The 23496-nt window shown below is 36.2% G+C and overlaps 3 protein-coding genes across 3 annotated transcripts; 2 read left to right on the forward strand and 1 right to left on the reverse strand.

Annotated features, from left to right (window-relative positions):
• The first annotated feature begins 3461 nt into the window (after window positions 1–3461).
• LOC140775397 (uncharacterized) lies at window positions 3462–9829 on the forward strand. Its single transcript, XM_073118702.1, has 13 exons — window positions 3462–3909; window positions 4108–4220; window positions 4314–4370; window positions 4850–4945; window positions 5062–5132; window positions 5328–5370; window positions 5910–5990; window positions 6085–6144; window positions 6471–6539; window positions 7583–7680; window positions 8253–8301; window positions 8401–8445; window positions 8939–9829. The coding sequence occupies exons 1-13, from the start codon at window positions 3570–3572 to the stop codon at window positions 9419–9421; spliced, it is 1605 nt and encodes a 534-aa protein (XP_072974803.1). The 5' UTR covers window positions 3462–3569; the 3' UTR covers window positions 9422–9829.
• Window positions 9830–10081: 252 nt separating this feature from the next.
• LOC140775322 (uncharacterized) lies at window positions 10082–13285 on the reverse strand. Its single transcript, XM_073118583.1, has 3 exons — window positions 12957–13285; window positions 11614–11889; window positions 10082–11492 (listed from the first exon to the last, which is right to left on the reverse strand). Exons 1-3 carry the CDS (start codon window positions 13101–13103, stop codon window positions 10296–10298), a joined length of 1620 nt encoding a protein of 539 aa, XP_072974684.1. The 5' UTR covers window positions 13104–13285; the 3' UTR covers window positions 10082–10295.
• Window positions 13286–15029: 1744 nt separating this feature from the next.
• LOC140758207 (3-deoxy-manno-octulosonate cytidylyltransferase, mitochondrial) lies at window positions 15030–19066 on the forward strand. The gene is made up of 8 exons (XM_073094322.1): window positions 15030–15378; window positions 15972–16017; window positions 16361–16447; window positions 16525–16649; window positions 17909–18048; window positions 18163–18214; window positions 18369–18479; window positions 18699–19066. Exons 1-8 carry the CDS (start codon window positions 15139–15141, stop codon window positions 18789–18791), a joined length of 894 nt encoding a protein of 297 aa, XP_072950423.1. The 5' UTR covers window positions 15030–15138; the 3' UTR covers window positions 18792–19066.
• Window positions 19067–23496: the final 4430 nt, after the last annotated feature.

Genomic DNA, 23496 nt, shown 5'->3' on the forward strand with positions numbered 1-23496 from the left:
GATAACTAGAATATTTTATGTGTCTAAAATTAGACTAATAAATACATTATAATATTTCCATGTATTATAATTACATACTCGAGATCTAGTGATATGTCAGTTACCCATAAAATACTATCTCCGGTGCATCTCAAATGACACAGAAAAAAAATATATATTGCTAATAGAAATCTCACCCAAAAATAGAAAAGCTTATAATAAGCAACGTGAGTTGATGGGATTTTAATTAGCCTTTGTTTTTGTTTTTAAATCCAATCTCCGTTGAAGGCTTGAATCCGTAATCCGCTTTCCCAGGCAAATTACGAAACTGCCATCATCTTCTCCCAACTCTAATTAGTAATTACCCCTCTTCCTCCTCCCCGAAGCAATTAACCCTTCTTCTCCGCTTTAATCCGATGGAAGTACTAAACAATCTCCGAGTAATTTCCTACGGAGAGATTAAGGAACGAGAGAGATCGACGAGCGTACCTGCGATTAGAGACGATAAAGGGAGCTGCGAGGAATATAGATTTGGAGATCAGCAACGAGGAATAGCTAGAGCTACTGCAGAAGAGCCCTAATCTTGGTCGTCGAGAGATGCCATCGCTGCCGTCCAGAGTTTGATGGGAGTGCGAGGGAGGAGGAAGAGTACTAGTGGGGATGAGTTCGGCGATAGCGGGCAACGTGAGAGGTGGAAACATTTGGCTGGGGTTTCAGGCTGTGGGCCCAGCGAGTGTTTTTGTCTGCTAGCCAACTGCAACTGTTTCAACAAATAAATAAATGTTTTCTTAGGCCATCCGCATCCGCTACAGCTGTGGCTTTTCTTTTTTTCTTTTTTAAATGAAAGTGCATTTGAACGATCCATAATTCATTAAGCTTTGATACATAAAATTAAAAGAGACTCGAAGTAACACATCAAAAGGCTTTACCGAGGTCGCAAATATACGTGGGCCAACGTACTGTGTCTGTGTGTCTTCGTCGAGACTATAGTAGACTCAACACCTCAAATATGTAATAGGTTGTAACACTCATTGTTGGAAGAGTCTAAACTTAAATCGGTGGAAGTTGAAGCCTCTGCTTAAGGAGGAGAGTTTTCACCAATGATGGCGTCCTCCAAATATAGGATAAAAAAGAGGGCAGAGAGTTAATGTTTAAAGAGATTCTTCCAGATGAGCATGCCAAAAGAAATTAGCTTATCTGCCTTGATTATGTAATCACCATGGAGGAGAGGAATTGGGATTCGGTGTTAATCGACCATGTTTGAATTTATCCAACTATCTATCCAAGTTCCATCATGTCTGCTCAAATCTTCTTTTCTTGGGCATGAACCGCACGAGTTGACCCATATTGAATTCATAAATTATACTATAAAAAATAGTCATGATAACTTATAGACATAGCAGAGCTCTCACCTAATAAGTTTTTTTGTTGATCTAAGTTTTAAAATTTATGCTTATTTCACTTCATGACTTAGAATAGAATTTCTATCTTCCTAACAATTAGTATCAGAGCTAACGATTAAAAAAATAAACATTCTAAAGCGATTTAGTGTGACTAAAACAACAACAACAAAAAAGAACAAAAGATGCATGGGACTGAATAATCAATGGCATCCATTATCAGACATCATGATGTCTTCCTCTCAGCACACCACTATCCACCACCATTACCGCAACCACTAATTAATGCCGATGTGACTATTAAATTACATGACATTAGGAGGTGTAATCAAGCCGAGTTAATCTACCATTAGTTCTGATAAAACTAAAACTAAAGTTAATCTTGAGACTAGATATTAGATAAAGTTTATATTAAAATTACTTTAATTCAAACTAATTTCAATATCAAACCTAAATAAGTCAATTAATAAGCAATTTCAAACTCTAATCAATTCAAATCTTATGTCAAGCCCTATTAAGCATAAATCGCACCAAGCTTGAAATATGACTTAATTCATCTATAAAAATATAAACTAGTATATATTTGATCAAACTTAGTTTAAAATTATTTTCAAACCTATATTAAAAATTAATATATATTTTCGAGGCAAAATGAGCTGCTAAAGAGTAAAGACTACGTGAACATAAATTATGGTATTCAATTAGCCAGATCTAGAATTATCATGGTCCATACTTGTGACTTGGCTAATGTGATATATTTTTTCCTTCCAAATCGCTTTAGGCAGACAGTAAATATAACGATATACTTCCTACCATTCTTACAATATTTGGTCCTCCGTTCTGACTTTTATTACTCTCATAAAGTCAACACGGAAAGAAGGAGAGAGAGAGAGAGAGTGAGCATGAACTGGATCTATTTAATTAGGCTTGGATCAGATCTCGATGCCTAAAAAGTCAACGCAGGAGGTATTTTTCTTTTAAATTAAAAAAGAAGAAGAAAAGAATTATACATATGAAATCAGAACCTCTTTATGATAACATTTCGATTGGAGTTTTAGAGCTTTTCTTTTTCTTTCCTTGGGTCTCAAAACTTGTTATTTATTACCCATCAGGCCGTCGCACGTATAAAAGCATATTTAAAAGTATATATATAATATATATATATATATGTATATATTAGTTTGTTATTTAATAGTTTAACATAATATTCGGACCTTGAGTACTTCTAACATAAGGTGATCACGGTGAACCTATCTGTTTACGGAGTTGATTGCTAATTTATTTTGGCTGATAGATAGATATTACTTATTTGCGAATTAATTCTCCCTTATCGGTGAATAACATTCAAGCATCATTCTCTATCTAGAAATATATTTTATTTAAGGCTCATACAATACACCGATCAAATACAACCTAATAAATTATCTAAAACTCTTATAGTTAGTTATATAATTGGACCGGCAAGATAGTCGATTAGATGGTGCTAATTTGCTATATATTAGAGCCGCTTGGTTGAGGAATAAGAACCCATGTTCATAAATTAAGAATTGCTTATTCATGGTTTATAACCACACACCATCAAATTTGATTATAATTAATACTTTGATTAACATTCCAATGGTATTACTAATATCATGGATGTTGGAACAAGGGAGATGAGTATTTATCTTAGTATTATAATAAAATACAAAAAAAAAATCCCTTTTTAAATCACGATGAACTAAAAATGAGAAAGAAAGAAAGAATCCTGATTTCAGAATATTCCAGCAGCTAAAGTTTAAATTAAGTTGAGTTTGAGATGAATTATTTATCTAAGACTTTATATTTTGTAAATCATATCCTATTTTTTGGGGGTTTAATATGAGAAAGAGCCAACTCTGAATTCTGAATATTTAGTTACACTGGTCCGGTGACTTCAATAGTGAACAAAGATCATGGTTAGAACTCGGGGCAGAGTGGTTTATGCTTAATGGCTAATAAGAGTAGAGTGAGATGTGTAAATAAGGTATCATAGCAGGTGCGAATCGTAAAATCATCCAACGGCTAAAACTTCGTCTACTAATCCTATTCGATTCTTTCTTCTTTGGGCTTTCTGCGGATTCATCTGCCGCCCGTAACCAAGGATCCGTATTCTCACAAAAACCCTACCCCTCTCTCTCTCTCTCTCTCTCTCTCTCTCTCTCTCCAGCCATGGAGGAAACCGAGGGCTTGGTATACGAAACCTTACCAGACTTTGCCTTCGGCGCCGACACTGACTACGACCAATATCCCGCGGTTTCCTACTCCGTCTTCCGTAACGAGATCACGTCAGCGGAGAATCCCGCCGGGCACATCGCCGCTGCCGACTTCTTCTCCCTTGACGTATCCGCTGCCGAAACCCCACAGTGCGACGAGTCTCCTCCTGCTCCTCCTCAGCCTCCGCGGACGTCGGCTTCGATAAGTCGAACGCCGGAGACGCCTCGGGCGTCGGAGAAGGCGTGGTTCCGTGCCGGGTGCCGCTTCCGGAGCCCCATGCTCCAGCTTCACAAAGGTAATCTTTCTCAGTTCCCGCAAGAGAATAGGATGTCGATTAGGGGAGTGGTAGGAAAGTAAACCTACCTTATTGTTTGGATGAGTTTTTGGCCGCTGATTACACAAACGAAGAGCGTGTATTGTGCTAGAGATATGTTTTTCATTTTTTAAAAATGATGTGTACAGGGGTATCATAACGTTATTCTGTTTACTGCAGAGATCCTTGATTTTTGCGACTTTGTCTCGCCAACACCTGAAGAACAAGCTTCACGTAGTGCTGCTGTACAATCTGTTTTTGAGGTTGTAAAACACATTTGGCCTCAATGCAAGGTGTGGTGGAGCTGGCTGTTGGATTCTTACATCATGTCTTTACAGCTGATTCATCCATTACTTTTCTCTTCAATTGTTTTTTTTACTGTGTAGGTGGAAGTTTTTGGATCTTTTAGGACGGGCCTGTATCTGCCAACGAGTGATATCGACGCAAGTACATTGCATCTTTTATATTTACGAAGCCAATAATTTTTCCTTCTTTTGATTCTTCGTTATTGCTATATATCTGTAATTGCGAGATTTCCTGGCAAAATGTATGTTTGAAAGGCATAATGTCTGATGTGTATACCATATTAGCTTGTATGATGTTCCCATGGTATTATATTAGCTCGTATGACATTGCCATATGCCTTGGTTTGACGGCCTGAGTCGTGGAATAATCACTCCATTACCCAGTGATGGAAGTAACGTTGCAATATGTTGTCCTCCCTGGCTCTTCCGTGGTGGATGGATGCCTAGTGCACTGGGTGCACTTACTTTTGATGCCATATTTCAATTTCAGCTCACTTACTTTGCATCAGATAGTGTCAGAAGTTCCTTTTGCTTCCATACCATACACATTTCTGTAAAGGAAGTTTCATACAGAGGTATTTTCTATATTTCTTATTAGCTCACCGTGGCTGCTGTAGGTTGTGATTTTGGAGTCAAAGGTGAAGTCTCCACAAGTTGGCCTTTATGCTCTTGCTAGAGCATTATCCCAAAGAAGTATTGTTAGAAAGATGCAGGTAGAAATGTACCAGTTATTGTGTTTTCAGTAGTTCTCATACATTACATCAGTAACTCGCATTCTTTACTGCACAACTTCAGTGCTTCATCTATATGATGCCATTCCTTTCTCTAGGTTATAGCAAAGGCTCGAGTGCCAATTGTGAAGTTCATAGAAAAGCGAAGTGGGCTAGCTTTTGATATCAGGTACATCATCTTTTGATTCCAATTTCCAAATAATAATTTAAGTTATTGAGTAGCATCCAATTTTTCAACAATTTGTTATAACTTGTTCTGACACTGATGTATTAGGTACAGATTGAAGTAATAAATCTTAATAATGATAACAACTGGTTCTGAGGTTCTTACTTTGTAAATTGGTGTTTTATTTTCATCTACCAGTTTTGATGTGGATAGTGGACCCAAAGCTGCTGATTTTATCAAGGTACTTCTGGAAACTTAAGCACTTATGATCCTTTTTTTTTCTCTGCAGAAATATGTATGTAATTAATAGATCTCAATAATGTGATTAAGATTCATTTGGCTCTTTTTCTTGACTGTGTATTAGAGAAAGAAGACAATCTTTAAATCAAAAGTTGTCATCTTTTTTTCTCATAGCTTATTTTCATGTAGAGAGGACTTTCTAGTGGATTGCCCCTTAAAGATTGCTGTGTATGTCAACCAGCATTATAACTTCTATAGCAAGCCCTTCTATTGTCTTGTTTTGCTTTTGTTGAGAATTTGGCTCTAATCTGGAGAATTGTGAAAATCAGTTAATCTGCTTAGAACTTTTTTATATCTGAGTTGTGATCTAGCTAACCACCCCATATGTGGCGAAAAGTGCTTAGCTGACAGATGGTTACTAGATTGTAATATTAGAACCGATCTTGTTGAATGTGATTATCCATACATTTGTCAGCAAAAGCTTGTAGTCACTTACTGCCTTGCCTGTGAAATCTGATTCCATCGTGATTTGTTTACCAGGATGCTGTGAAGAAGTTACCTCCTTTGCGGCCATTATGTTTGATTCTGAAGGTTTTTCTGCAGCAGAGAGAATTAAATGAGGTTTCTTTCTAGTACTATTCCTTACTTGTTAGACTTTGGAATCCACCTAAACTTTTCTGAGTTACATTTACCTGTTCCCTTTGTTTTATTTCAGGTCTATTCCGGCGGAATTGGCTCTTATGCTCTTCTTACAATGCTAATAACACACTTACAGGTAATAGGACAATCTTATATCTAATGTTATGTTGTTCTTTGGTTGTGCCAATTCTAGAGTGAATCAAACTGTGTTTCTAAGTTTCTTATATTTGTTGTGTTTGCAAAACTGAGCCTTAATAGAAACTCACGTGTAATAAACTTAACTTTTGCTCATGGCGCCTTAAATTAAAGGAATATACTCTAGGCTTGTAAAATTTTATGTCCTTTGTGTTCCTTGATAGAATTATTTTGTCTGTTTTGGTGCATAAATTTTTGTAGTTTTATGCTTAATCCGAATTTCACTGTCAAATTTGTGGCCTTATGTGGAAAATTCCCTGCTTTTAGATGCACTGGAAAGGACAAGATTTACAAGGTCGCCACCAATCTATGGAACACAATTTGGGAATTCTTTTGGTATGTAATTTCTTTTTGATTGTGTACTGAGTATTCTTTTTCTTAAGTCTCTGGTTTTGTTGACCTTCATTCTGTTAGATAGGGAAATCTGATGAGAGAATTGTAAAATTAGATTTATAATACATTCATAAAGCACCTAATAGACTTTCGTCCGGAAAGCATATAAAAAGAATGAAAGTACCTTGGCATGCGATTCAGCATCATTTAATATTTTTGTTAATTGCATCTTAGAGATGAAAACTATCTGACAACTGACTTTATGACGTTTATAACAAATTTCTTCCTTCACCACTTTGGTTCTTGAGGCAGTATGCCATGCAGAGGGTGGGATAGGCTAACATAACTTTTTGTTTTTTAATATTTCAATTATGTGTTACTAAATGTAGATCAGATTTCTAATACTAATGCATGTTATTCTGCAGTTCAGCATCGTAACTTGTAGAAGGTAAAGAAATGAATAAAGGATGTCTCTGTAGAGTCCTATGGCTAGTATCTTGATCTTAAGAGGACAAAATTGCGTTGACACTTCCATACCGATTTTTTATTTTATTATTCTTCTGGTATATCTATAACATACACATTCTGATGAAATATGTTTATGTATTACAAGCAGACGACCTTTTTGGAGGGTGAATGAATATGTTTAATGTTCATAATTTCAACATCTTCATATCAAATTTGAAATGTTTACATGGTTCTTCAATATTTTATACTTTTAAGTGAATTGATAATCATGCCCAAAAAAAGTGGCTTGCAACTCAGCCAGTAAATAGAACATCAAAATTTAATTCCACATTGTCATCCAACAATCATCATCTGTACTTTCTTTTCTGCCTACAATTTGGGATTGGTTCTGATGCTATATTTTAATGAATGACGAACTTAAACTTAACTGACACACATATTTTGCTTAAATACAGTATCCTTAGTTTGCTCCTAGTCATCACTAGGTCTTTTGTGTGTAGATGTGTCATTTGATATGTTGCTACGAACATTAACCTACCCTATGGTGGCTTTATTTTAACCTTGTATTTGCGTAACAGGTTAATTTCTTTGATTTTTTTGGGCGCAAGCTGAACAATTGGGACATTGGCGTCTCTTGCAGTTCGAAAAGTAGCTTTTTCTTGAAGAGTGATAAGGGGTATAATTATACTGTCTTCACCTGGTTCCTGTTTTTAACCGTCAATAGACTTTCCTTTCCTTGCATGTGTCTATGGATGCACTTTCTGTAGTTGCAGGATAATTATTTGCACTTCTGTTAGTTGTGTTACAGAAGGTGGAGAACCATAGTTTCTCTTCTCACTAGTGATTTGTGTTTATCAATTTGGAAATCCGTTCTTTAGTGTTGGATGTAAGTCATCATAGGTTACCACTGAATAGTGCAATCAAGTCAAAAGAGGATACAAATTCTCTCTTCATCTATGGGCTGATGTGATCTGGTCTTTACTATTCTTCTTAACTACACCTAGAGGGAGGTCATGCAACTGCTTAAAGGAGTAAGCATACCACCTGTGGTTCAGTTATGGGTCCCATGACTTATTAACGTAGCTCAGTTGCATGAAGAATGATTGTCATATTAGAGTAGTCACGACAAACAGTCTTTTAACTGTATGCTTGCTTCAGTCATTTGAACTGTTCTGCGCTCTCACTTTAACATTTTTTTTTATTCTTCTGTTTTGCTAGTCATGACATTTTTATGCGCATTTTCTGTAGATTTATGAATTCAGATCGACCGTATCTTCTCTCCATTGAGGATCCCCAGGTGAGCTGCTTGTGTTTTCTGAGGTTTAGCAATCTGGTCTCTAGAGTCCACCAGTAACGAGAGACTTATTATATTTGGATAATGTTTTCAATGGTATAGGCACCAGATAATGACATTGGGAAGAACTCCTATAACTACTTTAAGGTAACATTTATGGTCTGAATTTTTCTGACATTTAGTGTTTTTCATGTCTGTAAATATAGGCTAATTTCTTTTGATGCTTATTTCAAGTACCCTTGTGCTCGACAGAATAAAGATTTTTAAACAAATGTGCTTGCTTTTCCTAATGTATTCTAACTTATCAACCTTGTAGAAATTGTAATATGTATCTCACTTAATGAGGTCAAGTTACAAAAGGATAGTTATAATATTGTTCTTCTGAAATGTCATACAAAGACCACTTATCAAGGACCTATTCCATTCAAAAGTAGCAATTATTGGGTTGGAGAAAAACTGAAGGAAACTTATGTAGGAGTTAGATAAATCTCTGCATTGGAGGACATTGCCCAAAATTGAGCTCAATCACTGTTGTCATTTTTGTCCCTTAATCTCTTCAGGTGTTCTCAGTCCTGATACTTGCATGGATAGTTATTCTTGCCGTTAACTTTGTTACAGAACTATATATTACATGCTGCAGGTGAAATCAGCCTTTTCGATGGCATACTCTACACTAACGGACGCAAACACCATCATCAGCTTAGGCCATAACAGGAGCATCCTGGGTACCATCATTAGACCGGATTCTCTGCTTCTTGACCGTAAAGGTGGAACTAATGGAGAGCTTACATTTGATAGCTTGCTCCGGGGAGCTGGAGAACCAATTGCCCATCAATTTGAAAATGGGAATGACATGATATATAACTGGCAGTTGGTGGATGATGAACCCTTACCGAGGGAGAATATAGTCACTGAGGATGACAGTGAATTGTCTTCTGGGAAGAGGAGGCATGCCTCAAAAGCAAAACAGAAAGCCAGTAAAAGAGAAAAGCTGGACACCAGGAGGCATGAAGAAAATGGGGTTAGGAAGGAGTCAGGAGCTAAGAAGCGAGGAAAAGGATACCGAGATAGTGATAGACATACAAAGAGTCTACCTCGTTACGGAAGTAGTAGTCGGTGGTAAGCAGCAGCATGGTTCAATGCTACAAGCGTTATATATTTCAGCTGCTGCAACCTGCAAAGCAGTGACAATACGGCAACAGGATCAAAGAAGATCCTGTAGTAATACAGAGAAAACGCGGATGCTCATCACAGCATATAGAAGTCAGCAACGCCAAAGTGGTCATTTGCTGATGCCAATCAAATGATACTAGTCCATGAGGTATTTGGCTGCTGCTGCTTGTCAGTACCAAGCAAAGTTATGTAGTATAATAATCAAGGCACATATATGTAACACTATGACCGGTTTCTTTTTGTATGCTATGCAGTAGTTTGTTCCGATAGATTTAGACGTGCGAGTACCTCTACATATAAGAGGTGCATGAAGGCCATAACTTTCTACTCATCTTTATGCAATTGTTCATGGATCAGACATATCGTGTCAAATTCTTAAACAACTTTCTGGAGAAACAATATAATGCTTTGCATCCATATTCCCGGACAAAGACAATACACATTAATATTCAAAATTATCGAGTAGGTTTTATGAACAGTTTTCCCAGCTTCTAGATTGAGATCGTGTTAGGATGGTACAGGTCAAACTAATTTAATGGCTTTCGTGTACAACAAACAAATTGCTGACCAGGAAAATGGGGTTCAATGAAAAATTCTTGCCAGACAGATATGAAGCTTCTGATAATCACTCACAGACATGTGCATCACTTATTTATATTGTAAAGGCACATAAATCACAAAGATATAACTGTTCTGGAAAAATCAACCATATTTACAATCAACAAGAAACCGAATTCTGCAAGGACTGCAAAAGCACTTCACTGAAGCACCTTCACTCAGATATGGAGGCAGGTCCGAAACTTGATGACACTATTATGTTACCTTCACCATTCTCGTGGGGGCATGCTGGCAGATCCTCCATTCAGCCGGTCGAGCAGCACATTGAAGTCCATAGGCTGACCACTCTCTGCCATCTTATGGGTGACACCAATAACCTGCTCTCTCGGATATCCCATACTAATAGCTTTCTCAATCATGTCGCCATAAGGGTGATTCAGCATTATCTGCTGTCCTGGATGACGCGACCTGCCATACTCGCTGGAAGGCAGTTGCGGAGAGTGGGCAGGTGGAACATTGCTAACTGAATAGTTGTATGGGGCATTGTAACCTTGTACATTTACAGGCGGTCTGTAGGATGCAGTGCTTGTGTACTCAACCTTGGTCATATGTGGTCCATACGGACCCTGTGTATTATGCTGTGTCGGTGTGGTGCCACCTTGTCCGCCATAACCCAAAGGCGCAACTTCAGAGCGGGTTGCACCAGGCTGATGAATTGTGGAATATTGACCCTGTTTAGCCATGCTGCCAGAGAATGTTTCAGGAACTGGATTGCCAGGCTGGTAAGATGAGTATGGAGGATAAGATGGTGGAGCCTGAGATCCGATTTGAGCCTGCAAAGGTGGTAGTTGTGGTTGCACCACTTTTGGTGGAAGCTGCTGAGTGCTAGGTTGTTGCGGTTGCACCACCTGTGGTTGAAACTGCTGAGGGGGTTGCGGTGGCCATTGCTGTTGATATTGAGGAAATGATTGTGAGCGCGCCTGATTCATCATTTGAGGTCGCTGTGCTGGATCTTGGGTAGGGAGATCCTGACTCTGAGATCTTGCTTGCATGTATTGAACCTCAGGTTGAAATGTCTGGCTCTGCTGGTCCTGTACTGCAGTTTGACGCTGTGGATAGTATGCATTTGCTTGGTTCACAACATAATGGTCCTGTCTCACACTCTGAGGAACAGATGCTGCCTGCTGTGGGATTTGCTCTTTGTAAGGTTGTATCTGGGGTGGGATAAATTGGATTTGCGATGGAAGTGACTGTGGTATGTTAGCTTGGCCAGATGGTACAATAGCTAGTTGGTTTGCCGGTTCTGGCTGGTCGTCGTGCTTCTTTGACTCTGATACTGATGATGTGACACCCTCTTCATTTTTTTGAGTAGATTCCTTCTGTACAAGCTGAAGTTTTGTGAGTTCCTTCTGAGTCTCAGCAAGTTCTTGTTTGTCCCTCAGGATTTGTACAGACCTGTGGATCTGGCGTTCAAAAGAATGATCATCTCTTAGTGCATGGTGAATCGATGATTCGAAAAGAACAAGCGAAAAATCATGTACTCCAACAAAAATGAAAAAACTGATAGTTTAAGTGCAAACTTGCCTCTTGAAGATGCTTCTCAAGAGACTTGAACTTTAAATCTTCTTCACTACGATCCTGAGTCATTTCACTTCTAAATTCACCTATTGATCTTTCAAGTTTATAGCAATAGATCTCTAGTTGTGACAGACGTCCACTGACTCCCTCAAGAGAATGCAGTATATTATCAGCATATTTTTTCATGCACTTCTCAACAGCTAATAGTACATTCTCTTTGGAATAATCTTCTTGTTCGTAAATATTTATCAATGGTCTCCCCATTCTGCTGTCATGGAAATCCTGCTCAAATTAAGAATGCAAACCATAAGTTTATCATATTCTCTAACAATACTAGTTTGGAAAAAAAAAGAAAGAATGTATTACCTTTGATAGAAATATGGAGAATTCTAGATCAAAACAAACTTGTATAAAATCTTAATTGAAACTAACAAAGATGATATAGAAAAACAATACATTTTTCATTTTCTCTATTGAGCATTTTGTCTGAAAGACAAACATAATTCTCAATGTCAGAAGTTCAAAACTTCTTTGACATCTAGGCTCTTTCCAATTACTCCATGAAGAAGGGGAAATTTTCTGTTTTTAGTAGTCTACCAAGAAATTTCATCGCAAGTACCACAGCTAGGAAATTAGTACAATTATATAGAGATCTGATAATAATAGGTTGATAACTGTCTGCTAGTAATAGAATATTGATAGTTCCAACAAATCCTTCTTGACATTGATTATGCGAGTGCATTGGGTTTTAGGAGATACTAATAGAATGGCAGGGGGAGAGAGAAAGAGAATTCATGGAAAGCCAACACAAACATTTTAAACAAATGCAAGATTCCTAAGTATCATTAAACTGTAATTGTAAGCGATGTCAAAGTTATACAAATTGATCCCCAAAATTGGGGAAAATAAAGTAGTGCCACAAAAAAAGAAGATTCTTCACCTATTAAAAGTACAATTGCCAACATGATGTATAACATCAAGGGCAAAATGCGGACAAACTTCCCAACAAAATTGAAAATTTCCAAGTATTCTCTTCCTACCAATATTCCAATGAATTGTTTTCTTTCTCTATCGATGATATAAATGGATTAGGGCTTCCACAATGGGAGAAACGAAATGGATCACCGAATAATTTTGACGTTATATAACGTTTCTTCTTCTCTACACAACATAAATCAAATAAAAGCAAATTAAAAATTTTCGAAATAAGAAACTAGTAGATCAAAACAGGAACGGGAGCCAAAGACAATCAAATAAGAACCTAACACCTTTATTTTAAAATCTCCAGTACGAAGCCAAAGCTGGATAACGATCAGTACAAGAGAAACAAAGGTTCATCGAAACTATACCTTCCCCAAAGTATCCGATCGCCTCCCGTTGGAGAGACCCTGGGAGGCGGAGGCGGAGTCGTCGTAGGAGCAGAGGACGTCATCGGAGCCGAAATCGAAGGGTCGGGAGCCCGAGACAGGTCGGCCGGAGGATCCACCGGAAGCCATGGAAGAAAAGATCAAGAACTAGAGTTAGGGTTTCTAGACTTCTCTTCTCTACTCGCTCTTCTCCAGCGATAGGGAAAGGGAATAGGAAAAGTGAGAATTTGTGCCTTCACGAGCAAGTCTCAAGCGGATTAAACAACGAAATGGGACAAAATAATAGAAGGACAGCGTTGAAAATGGTTCAATACCAACCATCTCAAATGGAGTCGGTAAGCAAACTTTCTTTCCCTGTGGGTTTTATTCTAAATCTAAATAATATTATAAAAAAATTATTTAATAGTTTAGCAGTTTGATGGTCTGGTTCGATTCGATTGATTGCTCCGTTTCATTAGTTTAAAGTAACAACCCGGTAGCGTTTAGTTCAAAGTAATTATTCATGCATATTGTTTAAAGTCTAGACTAGATAGATAAAAGCTAGGTATGACCTAAGTATCTCTGTATATAAAAATAGTTGGCTCTTTGTTTAACTCATATTTAATTTTCGAACTAACAAATAATAAAAAAAATAATTCAATCTAATAGTTGGAATAAAATATTTATAAAATTTATAAATAAAACCGTCGGAAGAACCAACCTGTCACTTAAAACTTTACAATAAACACATAATGTAGGGTCTTACATATAAATGTCCAAGATATTTCTATCCGATCAGGATTGGACTAAAATCTAATCAAATCGAACCAATTTTTTGATCTCTTAATTGGTGATTGAATTCACTGGATTTAGACTTGATTCGAGCCATTGGTCTCTCGCCAATAAGAGGTATGTTAAAGGACAAGATGTCCACAATCTTAAATTATACTAATGTATACTATCTGGGATCAAATAAATATCCCAATGACTAGATTAATTTGGTGGTACAAAGATATAAGAAGTATCTCCAGAGATACTAGTGGTGTTAAATTATCTTTATTTTTCTCTAATAATTAACGCCAATATACTAAGAAACTATCAAATTTTAAGATGAATGATTAATTTGCACTGCACTCGATCTCCATCTAGCTCGAGTTCGACCCAATCCCGAACTGTCTACAACGTACTTCTCTTGTGAGATTTCATGATAAATTTATAATTTATTCTCCCGTGGTTTAATCCAATTTTTATTTCTTATTATATATTTAAACTTAATCACTTTTATCCATATTGTTGTTAGGACTAAATATTTTGTAACCCCTATAATTTTATTTGTATTACTTTACCCTATTACAAATATATTAAATTAAAATTATTTTTATTATATTTAATTATATATATATATATTATACTTTCATCGAATAAAATTTAATCAGTATTATTCTAGATGTATTAAGAAGTTACTAAATTATGGATAATTTTGTTTCTAATAAGTATTTTAATTTGACCCGTATATTAAAATATAATAAAAAATAATAATTTTAGTTTGAATATATATATATATAAAAGGGTAAGATTAATGCAAATAAAATTTCAAGAGAGTGACGTAAATTTAGACTTTTAACCAACCGGATGTAAAATATAATTTTGTCTGAGTTTTCCTGTTAATGTCTCACTTAATTTATCAAGTACATCATTATTCGAAGATCTATAAGCTTAGAATAAATTTGGACATTTTCTAAAATTTTATCATCAACTTTATAAAGTATGTCACTCTCGTGAACTAAATTTTATCTAGTTTAGATTTTAAGTTTGTACATGGCCGACTAAACTATTGCTCCGAATTAAAAAGAACAGTTGCGTACAGATTGCAACGTCAAATTATAAAATTAATTAATAATTTTTTATAATAATTATTTAAAATCGGAGTTAATCATTCTTAGTTTCAGGGCGGGATAAAGCTGATACCGCCATCTGTCCACCCGAAAGGGAAGATGATCTACAGCTCTGATGCATGAACTTCCTATTTCCGAATAGTTGGCAGTATACGATTAGCTATTGAATCTGATCTGATCTCTGTGTGTGTGTGTATACATATGCTTTATCCGATTTTCCTTTCTCTTTTATTTTTTTTTTAAAATTTTACTCCCGAGAAGAAAGAGTAATTATTGCGGAGGACGAGTCGATGGCGATCTGCTCTCCGTTAGATTCATCGGAATCAGGAAGCAGAAAGGCGTGGATAGTGCACGGCCTCGTCGTCGGCGCCGCCATCGCGGCGGCAGCGGCGGCCCACGCCGCCTTCTATTTCCGCTGGCCTTCGAGAAGTTTCCGGAGCCGGGTAGTCGGGATCATCCCGGCTCGATTCGCCTCCTCCCGGTTTGAGGGCAAGCCCCTCGTCCACATTCTAGGGAAGCCTATGATCCAGGTTCTCCTACCCTTCCTCGAGATTCGTATTTCGGACATTCTAGGGAAGCCTAGTGTACTGGATGTAATCTGTATGAGTTCTTTTGCTGTTACCCTAGTGATTTTAATACATTGTTGTGGGAGTTAATTATGGGGTTTGTAGAATCTTTCTCTTGTAAAGAAGGGCTGGAGAACATAAATTGGAAATGCGACATAGTGATGGTTAATTGTTTAAATTTGGAGGAGTAACATTTTGATAGGTTTTGCAAGATTTTAAGTCATAGATTTTGGTAAAGCTGACAACTTTGACATCAGAACTGTCTTCTCATACTACTTGATGCACAGGAAAGAAGTCAAAGAACCCTCGCAAATTTGAATATATTTGGTACTAGAATGTGTTGGATAAACGGTTTATTCTTGAATTAATTGTCCTCTTGTCGATAAGTCGGTCTTTGGAGGCAATAGAAGTTAGAGGGGATTTATTCCTTTTTCTGATTTGGATGCAATTTTTAGAATAATAACCAGTTGTGGTTTAAAAGTTACTTCTTCTTTTTTTTCAATTTTTGTGCTTGAATAAATAGTGATATTCAGTTGTTCTTCATTTTACTTTTGCAGAGAACATGGGAGAGAGCCAAGCTGGCTTCTACCCTGGACCATGTTGGTAAGTAAAGCTGGTTGTTTCCATACATACTCTTGGCTGTACAATCTCAGTTCAATTAAAACCTCCACCGGGAAGAACATTTGATCTTAAATCTGTACAATCTCTAGTGCCATATATCATTTCAGAAGTATGAATCTGCTGCTCCAATATTTAGACTGGCTAAACTTCAGCTTTTTCTTATTAAAAAGATATATCTTCATACCAATTTTATGATCCAATACTCTGAAATCATGCTCATAGGATATATTTTGAGATGTTGTATGCCTACATAAGATATAGTAATTTATTATTACTATTGATTCTTCTTATTCTTTAATGATTGTGTATCTGCCTCTTGTGGTAGTTGTGGCGACGGATGATGAAAAAATTGCAGAATGTTGTAGAGCATTTGGAGCAGATGTTATAATGACATCAGAATCATGCAAAAATGGTTTCTTCTTTTCCTTTATAGATTAGATTAAGGTATCCAAATTTCTGCAGCTATTGATAAACCTTTTCTGCTTGTAGGAACTGAACGTTGTAATGAAGCACTTCAGAAGCTTGGTAAAAAGTATGATGTTGTTGTCAATATTCAAGGAGATGAGCCACTTATTGAACCGGAGATTATAGATGGCATTGTTAAAGCATTGCAGGTGGTTATTTATGTATGGAACTTTTAATGCATCTTCCGTTTCTGTTAAATGTTTTTCACTTTTTCTAACTAACAGTTCTTAGATTGCATAATAAGGCCAGTAATGCACTTTTACTTCTCATGCCCAGGCTAGCTGCATTGGCCAATATTTGTGTTGCTTTACTACTCCTTAAGATTAGGTGAAAATGACTCGCTGCTAATATGAGAATCAGAAGCCTCACTTTTCTAAGCTTCTAGATTTAACCTCTTTCAGAGTTGGATTGCAAGAGTAAAAAACTAAAAATGCTTATGATTTCATTACCATGAAATCTCTCTGTTCCACTTGACATTATGTAGATGGATTTATCAAAATCAAAAGTAGTTCTCTAGATTTCTTAAAATCAAAGTGGTATATCGTTATGCTAAGTTATTACCAATTATCTGCCCCCTCCCCTACTCTTTTCAGTTCAGTGGGTGTGTTATGGGTGAGCTACCTCCTCATCTAATTAGCCTTCTGGGATTTGACCATATCTCCTCTTATATTTCTCATAATGGAAGGCAAGTAATTTTAGTTAACGGATGCAACTAGTGTATTGAGAAAAATATATATAGTTGAGATTTAGAAAGGTTGGTAAAATTAATCTGCATCTTTCTTCCTACAAAGAAATTTGAAAGTCACACAGTAAAAGTGTTCAGTTTATTTTCATGCTGCTCTGGAACAACATTTCTTTATGCATCTTAAACTTCCTTTCTGGCTGTGATAACTTCAAGTCCTTGTCTTCCCCTCATCAGTACAGGCAGTTGGTTAACATACTGATTACTGACATTAAGATGTGATGTATAGAGTTACAGTTCTTGAATTGTGAGTCTATAAATTTCAAGTGTGACTTTGCTTAGGAGGGTTATCTTATGTAATAAATTTTTTATTGTCGCTCAAGGTGTCCAGAGTAAATCTTAATCTCGTCAAGATAATGATTTTACACTTGAAATCTTACAGTTACGGTGTATAATCATGATACAACCTGCTCTCTAACTTCTTTTTTGTTTTACCATGCATTCTTCTCGTACTTTGTGCAAATAATCTAAAAAATTCTTGCTTTGGAGTATTTTTCCCCTGTCAACTACTAGTTGAGTCATTTTCCCCCTATACCATCTCTGGATAGATATTACTGTTATGTTTAGACATGCACTTCCCCCTCCTTTCTTCATTGTTACTCTTTTTCCCTCTTTCTTTGCCGTCTTCAAATGTAAAAATAATTGTGTTGGACTTCTGGTACATAGGAAGCTCCTGATGCAGTTTTCAGCACAGCTGTCACTTCACTGAAACCAGAAGATGCATTTGACTCAAACCGAGTTAAGTGTGTAGTAGACAATCGTGGTTATGCAATTTACTTCTCAAGGGGGTTGATTCCATTTAACAAGTGAGTCTTTTATATGCTGGATTAGTGGCTCTGTTATGGTTATTGGTTTTGTGGCTCTCTCATGATCACGTTATGACTTTTCATATTGCTGTTTGGCGTATTCTATTATTTCAGGACAGGGAAAGTAAACCCTCATTTCCCATATCTTCTTCATTTGGGTATTCAGGTACTTCTTGCGCAGATATCTTGATTTTTTAGTATGCCACATTGCGGTGGTTGAATAATGATGTTTTCGCTTGCGTTTCTACATTGTTTATCTGCACCAATCAACAAATCCGTGCCAACAGTATTTACTAATATTTGTCATTCTCTCCATTCAGAGCTTTGATTCCAAATTTTTAAAGACTTACTCAGAGCTTCCACCTACCCCTTTGCAACTGGAAGAAGACCTGGAGCAACTGAAAGTTCTTGAGAATGGATACAAGATGAAGGTAATTTCAGATATGCTGTATACAAATTTTGTTAATTTGCCCCCTGAAGAATCTTTTTTCAGTTAAATGTTTATTATGGTTTCTCTGAGTATTAGCACAACTATTTTTGCATGATTGACTTTATGGCTGTAGGCTGTCTACTTCTAAGTCCTTGTGCTACCCATCATGCATGTTGTTCATGCAATTGTAATATGAAAGACATCTCTTGCGAATTTGCAGGTTATCAAAGTTGACCATGATGCACATGGTGTCGACACGCCTGAAGACATTGAAAAGATAGAAACACTGATGCAAGAAAGAAATATCCAGTAGTGGAGCAAGTAAAATTACAAGAGCGATGCGGAGAGTGAGCCTAGTTCTAGTATTCTCCATGTCTTGTTTGACTTATGTAATGAATTGTTATATCTGCTAGCCTAAATTCTCTAGAGCTTTTTCTTGTTTTCTTTTTCCAACTCTGTAACCATGTCTTGTTTTGTAAGAAGTGTTTGAAGGCAGTTCCTGAGAAGAATTTTTATCATGAGAAGGTATAATAATTTATTGTGACAAGGAAATGCTACTGCCAGTTCAATGGATTTATAATGTGGAATAACGGTAACTAATTGTGATATATTTGCATCCATTGAATATATACATTTAACATGAAATATGCGTACTGTAAATATAAAATAACCCTTCTTTGCAGATAACACGTATTTTGATCCACATTTGCTAAGGAAGTTATAAAGTGGAATTATTCTTGCAAATCATTCGACGATCCATTGATTGGGTTGACCTATGTCGGCATTGAAATTTTCTGTCGTTTAAAAAGATAAGGCATTCAAATACTAGTGATCAAATACTTTCTTCTTTCAGGCCGCTGTAGCCTAGGGGTTGGCTTTCATTTTCTAGTGAAGTAGCATATGCTATAGTTTGGATTTGTTGGGTTTTTGCAATCAGAGGACAATATTATTGGTTTAATTCACTACTTCACACATTTCTATTCTCAGATCTATGTATAGTTAGCACATTTCCTTTTCCTTTTTCTAGGATAGATTAGGAGGTATTGTTATAGATATATGAATGGGCCTTTTCATAAATGCTTTCATAATTTTGTAGCAGACTTTCTTTCATAATTTTGTAGCCCCTAGAGGTAAACCCTGCATGGGTTTCAGACATTTCTTCTCCTCTCTTCTTAAAAGCCTCTGTCTGCCTTCCCCCTTTTCTCTACCTTAGCCATTTTAACTATGTAATAGGGAGAGGCATTTTCCTCTCCCTTGTGATGTTTCTTTCATTTTTCTCATTTTCCTCTCCTTTTCTTCTCCTCTCCCTCTTTCTCCTATATTTTTAAAAACTAATGGGATTAACTCCGACTTCATTCACTATTCAACTCGATTCAAATTAAATTCGGATAAAAAATTTCTACTCGACCGCATATATATATTGATTTAAATATATGTAGAATTTTTTTTAAAAAAAATTAGATAAAGATTCGAATACGAATAAAAAACTCGAATATGGATATGGATATTGGTTAGGTTAATTTTTTGGATGTTAGATATCCATTTAACTACATATTCTTTAAATAATTTATATTATTTAAATAATAAATATTATTATTATTATTATTAATGTGTTCGCCCACAGACCACCTCATTGATCTCCGCTCGTCTTATATATATATCATGCGCCATTTATGTCAGCTCTGACATCCTCCATTGTCATGGCGTCTGCCACCTACAGGTATCTAACCTAGTTCGAGGACATGATGGCTTGTGTTAGCTTATCAACTATAATCATCCTTCGTATCTTTTGTTTCGCTCTCCATACACCAATGCAGCATTGAGTTTATGGCCCATCAAACCTTTTGATGTGCTTTTTCTACAGTGATGTGGATGATGGCCAAATAGGAGGCTTGTTTTTCTCCTATCTTCCCTACTCCATTATGTACGAATATTTGTAATTGTCATTAAGTCTATTTTCAACGTAGCTAAATATGAGACTTATGTCCAACAGTATCCAGATCTCTCTCCCTTCTCAATTATCAAGTTATAACTTAAAAATTAAGCTTAATAAAATAATCAACTTAAAAATATTTTCTTAGAAAATAGAAAATATTCATATATACCCCCCTTAACTTCTTTTTGAAACACATACTTTTCCTATTACTTTTTTATTCTATTTTTAATCCAAAAATTATCACTTGATTAGTATGCCAAAATATTTGTGACCTTTATATTCTTATTTTTAGAGAAAAAAAAGAAGGAATATCTCAAAAGTTCATATGAAAATAGATAACTAGTTTAGGATCTAAGTAAAATTATTAAAAAAGAAGAAGAAGAAGAGGAAAAAAATAGGAGGGGGCCAGAAAAGTGGGAGGAGATGATCAGGTCCATCACCCATCACAATCCCACAATTCTTTCCATTAAAAAAGACCCACAGGTAGAAAGATACATAGGTTGACAGATAAATAGATAGAGATAGATGGTCCACTTCACGTAAACATCAATACTTGCATCACACAAGATAAAAAGCTCTAAAAATCCAAACATCGACCTTAAAGCAAAGCTACCAATCTTGCATCCTTTACTAAAAGACCTCGCAGCTTCACAGGTACTACTGCTTCATTAATGCCGTTTGCAAGGCTTAAAAATGATGCTGTGGGTCTGGTCCTCCAGGTACTTCTCTCTTGCCATCACCAGCAGCCATAATACTCCTCCCCCTCCCCATCAATTTATGCACCAAAATCTCCACCCCTTCCCCGCCTTCATGGCCGCCGTCGAGCTCAGCACGACTCTCGAGAATGACTCGCGCTTCGGGCATCCCGACGAACACCAAACACATTATCAGAACGAGCGGAAGTGCTACTCGAATCGCCATTAATGTACGTAACTAAGTACTAAATTTCTTCTTCTTCTTTTTTCTTCTCTCCCTTAGACTCTGAGGACTATGTTGATCTACTTCTAGACTGTGAGAGGAGAGGCAATATATATATATATATATATATATATATATACACATACACATAGGAGACTAAGGAGAGTGACGAACAATAATTATTGTTATTATTATTCATTAGGGTTTGCTTTTTAGAAAGCTAGATAGGTGGTTTGGCCAATTGGCCATATCAATTGTCATTCCATCAGGGGCCGTTATATTACATATGCCACCATTTCGTCCCTGGCAATACCAATGTGCTCTTCCCATGATCTCCAATACTTTGATTTATAATGCCAGTTAAGTCTAACGGTGGGCGACATTTCAAGCTAAATATTAAACTAAGATTTGCTTATCATTTAGTCAATATGCCAATGGATTTGAAGGCTTATCATTCTCTCGTCGATCGATATTTATTCACATTTCGTCTTCATATGTGAATCAACTAAATCATAAACTATGTCACCTCTAATATTTATTGAGTAGCCGAATGATATTATCTTACGTGAGCCCTTCACTTAAGAATGTAGCTCCCAATGAACAATATTAGTGACTAAAACACAAACCAAAGTTAGTACTAATTGTTTTGAGTCTAATGAAGAAATGTACGAGAAAAACAAGCAGCGTGAAGAGGAAAGTTCTCTTTTTCCCATGGAAAGAGATAAACACACACCATCCTCTTCACTGATGAGAGGGAGAGAGAGAGAGAGAGAAGAGAGGCAAAAGTGCAATTTATTAGTGGATTCCAATTCAACCTATGGGATCATGTCTCCAAATAATTCTCTTAAAGCCAGAGAGATTGGCCCCCTCTAATTTCCTAAATTACGAACACCTTATCATATGTTTCACATAATTGCATTAGATTTGGCCCTAAACATATATATATTTATATTTATATATGTAATGTGGTCACCGTCAGGGTGTGGTCATGTCTTTTTGTTGTTAAACTTAATTGAGGTTCTCCACTGGCCCTTAATACAAATTACTTTTTCAAACTTTATAGTTCCTCTTTTTGTTTAGAATCTAATTAAAAAGGCAACATATCCTCTCCAAACCTACCTTCAGGAATCTGCTGCATTTGGGTTATGCAGCCATTTTTAATAGGGACAAAAGAAGGTTGAGAGTTTTTAATCTGGCAGGACGTAGAAAATTCCTTCGGACGGAGCTGCAGAGAATCCACATTCCTGGCCTATCCATGCATGAGCAACTTTTATCGGGGCGATAACAAATCTAATAAGAAGTTATCCAGCTTTATATATATATATATATTTATATATATATATATATATATATATATATATATACTCACAAGGTTATAATTTCTCATATAGTTTAGAATGCATTTAGAAGATTTTTGAGAGAGAGGAAAAAAAGAATTATCGATGAGCAACAAGCAAAGGCTTTCTTTATTTTATTAATTTGACGAAGAATGCTCGAGTTATATTGGAAAATAGTAGTGGTCTTTGAGTAAGCAATGACGGACCCAAATCTATACGCAATTTAATTATCCATTTTGTGCTAGACAAGGGATAGTGGCAGGAAAGCAGGAGCAATGGAGCATTACTCGTACGTATAAAATGTTGATGAGAGGAATAGGGCTTTTGTTTATTCTTGACACTGCGAAGAATTAAGCTTGTTGTGAATCTAGTCATAAGATTTTGTTTGGATATCTTACATTCGACGAAGCGAATCTAAGATAAGATTTCTTTTCTCTCTTTTTTATTTCTCCTTTTAGTGCAATCGAGTTGCCGCATTACGATCCTACTTGCCTTTGTAAATTGGCAATTGGGGCTCTTCATGGGCTCTTTTTAGGTTAAATGGGATAATATTTAAATTTGGAAAAAGGTAGATGCATTTTTAAGATTGTTTGCACCAAAGAAGATATTCTTTTTATTAAATTATTGTAGATATAATTTAATATTTACACCCCCTTTTCATTGTCCAGAAATAGGCACTACTTAATATATTTGACTACTAGGCTTCAAGCCTTCATATAATAATATTTCTTTTGTGGCGAGTGAGACAGCGATTTGATAATTAAAGAAGCTTATATTGTATGAGTGTTCTCAAATTTATAATTAAATAAACCCAAGCTCCTATCAAA

The sequence above is a fragment of the Typha angustifolia genome, chromosome 1, assembly GCF_048772165.1.
Source record: "Typha angustifolia cultivar Huaian chromosome 1, ASM4877216v1, whole genome shotgun sequence".
Classification (NCBI taxonomy): Eukaryota; Viridiplantae; Streptophyta; class Magnoliopsida; order Poales; family Typhaceae; genus Typha; species Typha angustifolia.